The sequence below is a fragment of the Lipomyces arxii genome (genome assembly GCF_038497795.1).
Source record: "Lipomyces arxii strain Phaff 12-163 unplaced genomic scaffold V1512scaffold_48, whole genome shotgun sequence".
Lineage (NCBI taxonomy): Eukaryota > Fungi > Ascomycota > Lipomycetes > Lipomycetales > Lipomycetaceae > Lipomyces > Lipomyces arxii.
Window position 1 is genome coordinate 6,392 of NW_027117747.1, and position 2,571 is coordinate 8,962.

The 2,571-nt window shown below is 41.5% G+C and overlaps 1 protein-coding gene across 1 annotated transcript; it reads left to right on the forward strand.

Annotated features, from left to right (window-relative positions):
• Positions 1–610: 610 nt before the first annotated feature.
• Positions 611–2,571, forward strand: V1512DRAFT_130325 (major facilitator superfamily domain-containing protein). Its single transcript, XM_066912962.1, has 3 exons — positions 611–1,015; positions 1,071–1,338; positions 1,392–2,571. Exons 1-3 carry the CDS (start codon positions 795–797, stop codon positions 2,556–2,558), a joined length of 1,656 nt encoding a protein of 551 aa, XP_066768982.1. The 5' UTR covers positions 611–794; the 3' UTR covers positions 2,559–2,571.

A 2,571-nucleotide genomic window follows, 5' to 3' on the forward strand; every position in this document is an offset into this window, starting at 1 on the left:
AACGTGCTTTGCGTTTAAACTGCACGGGTGTCGCATATCACTCGATGTTCTGGAAGCTCTCAAGTTTTGTTTCTTCTGCTTCATCGGTAAGACACAAACTAGTACTTGAAACTTGTTTGCATTGACAGTAAGCTGGAATAATTGTGTTATGTAGGAGCATGGTTGATTGTCCTAAGCTTCCGCTATACCCTTAGCAAAGTTGACGTTATTCCTGTTTGGGTTTAGTAATAGAACAGATCTTATATAACAAGCTTTGTCTGGATTGATAACAGATAACCCCAAACTCTTGCGCCGCAGAGCGCCAAGGTTTTTTTGGTACCAATTTCCCATTCGTTGAACAACAAGAGTACTTACTGTTTTTATTTTCTTCACCATTTGCTTCAAAGTCTGTTTGGGAAGAATCGTGCTTGTAATAGGTCGTGTTAGCTTTAAAATGTCCATGAATTGGAATTGCTCATGCTGATAACATAGTAAACATGCAGTACGAAGACGAATGTCACGTTTCAACTTTTACCAGCGCAACAACATAGTTATTGCCCGTGAGCGTGGCGCCCGCTCGTCGCCTATCAATTAGTGTACGAAAGATGTCTTGTCCTGGCGCCCCACTACGGTCCAACCTAGTTTGCAATCTTGCGTGAGATTGACGGCTCTATCTGTATAAATAGCTGTCAAGCCTTCTACGGTTTTGAAGTCTCTTTCTTATATGTACTTCTGACTTTCATTCGGTCACTGTTTTTAGTGTTAATTGCTGAGGTTTCCCTGAGATTGTACTCTTCCATTTTTCCAGCAATAGCATGGATTCTGCTCAAGATATAAGAATAGACGAAGAGAAAAAGGTTGCTACTACCTCTACGATTGAGTTAGACTCTCAATCAGATACCTCCGGATCAATCGCAAATGTTCCTGTTCAAGAGGAGTTGACTCGATGGCGTAAAATTGTTGGCGTCTTCTGGGATACTGCTGCTACACCTATTGAAGAGCGTGGTCTTGTGAACCGACTGGATGCTGGGCTTCTGTGAGTAGATCATATTCTAAACTGTATATAGTCAAATGGGTCTAACTTTGAAAAGCATTTATGTAACTCTTTCATATGTGGTTAAGTCTATCGATGCTAGCAGTATCGGTAATGCTTACTTTTCTGGTATGCAAGAAGAACTAGGACTTTACGGAAATGAGTACAACTTGTTTTCAACTTTTTTTAATGTTGGGTCAATTGCTATGGCAATTCCTATGCAAATGATTACGTTCGTATCCCGGCCATCGATTGTTGTTCCCATTTGTGAGATTTTCTGGACTATTTTTACTATTGTAACACCAGCGTGCCACTCTGCTCGCCAGGTAAGCTAGCAATATAGATTTAACATTGAAATCGCTAATTGATATTGATATAGATCTATGCACTGCGATTTTTGGTTGGTGCTTCACAGGCTATTTGTTATCCAGTCTTTGCTATGATGGTTTCTTCGTGGTATAAGCCTTCAGAAATGGCGAAGCGTATGCTCATTTACGACGGTTCGTGGGCTATTGCTTCGATTTGCTCGGGTTACATTATGGCTGGTATCTATGCTACAATGAATGGCGCTTACGGCGTTCCAGCTTGGAAATGGATGTTTTACATCACGGGTATTATGTCTTTCCCGGTTGGTATAGCTGGATTTTTCTGTATTCCTGATTTTCCAAACAATACGCGTGCTCTGTATCTCACAGCAGATATGAAGGCAACTGCGATTCGAAGAATGGAGGAAATTGGTCGTGTTGGTCGAAGAAAAATGACGTGGAATAGGTTATGGAGTTACCGAAAGGAGTGGCGTTTATATGCATTCACCGTGCCTTACTCTATTTTTGTTTTAAGTGGTGCCAGTTACATGAACTATTGGCTTCAGAAGAGCGGATACTCTGTTGAAATGATCAACATTCTTCCCACCATTACCGCTGTCATTGGATTTGTTATGGCCTATGTCTATGGTGTTATTTCTGATATTTATTACTGTCGATGGCAATTATTTGCTGTCGCCGTGTTCTTTACTGTTTTGGGTAACTTTCTTTTGGCTATCTGGGATATCCCTGATGGTGCCAAATTTTTTGCTTACTACATTCCTGGCTTCGGTGGTCCTTATTGGGGTCTCGTTATGTCATGGGCTGAAGAGGTTATGTACGACGATGCTGAGCTTCGTGGATTTTATCCTGCCTTCGCAAATGCGGTTTATTACGCCATGGGTGCCTGGATTCCTAATGTCGTGTTCCCCAACCCGGATGCACCCGAGTTTATTCCTACCCACGGTTATTGGGTTGCTTTCGCAGTCATGATGGTGATTGTTTTAAGCATCCCTGGCATTATTTATTATCAAAAATACGATTTGAAGAAGAAAGGACTAAGACTTAATCACTACAACATTCCGGTTCCAATTGAGTTTTATGACGAGCTCAAGTACACTATGAACATGGATACCGCGCTGAAGGAGCGTGGAGTTTCTGGTGCTGTTGGCCAGAAAGTTGATCGATTTGATGATCAGTTTGAAGTCGAGACTCAGTCTGTGCACATTACAGAAAAGGTTTGAAGTAATAGCATTT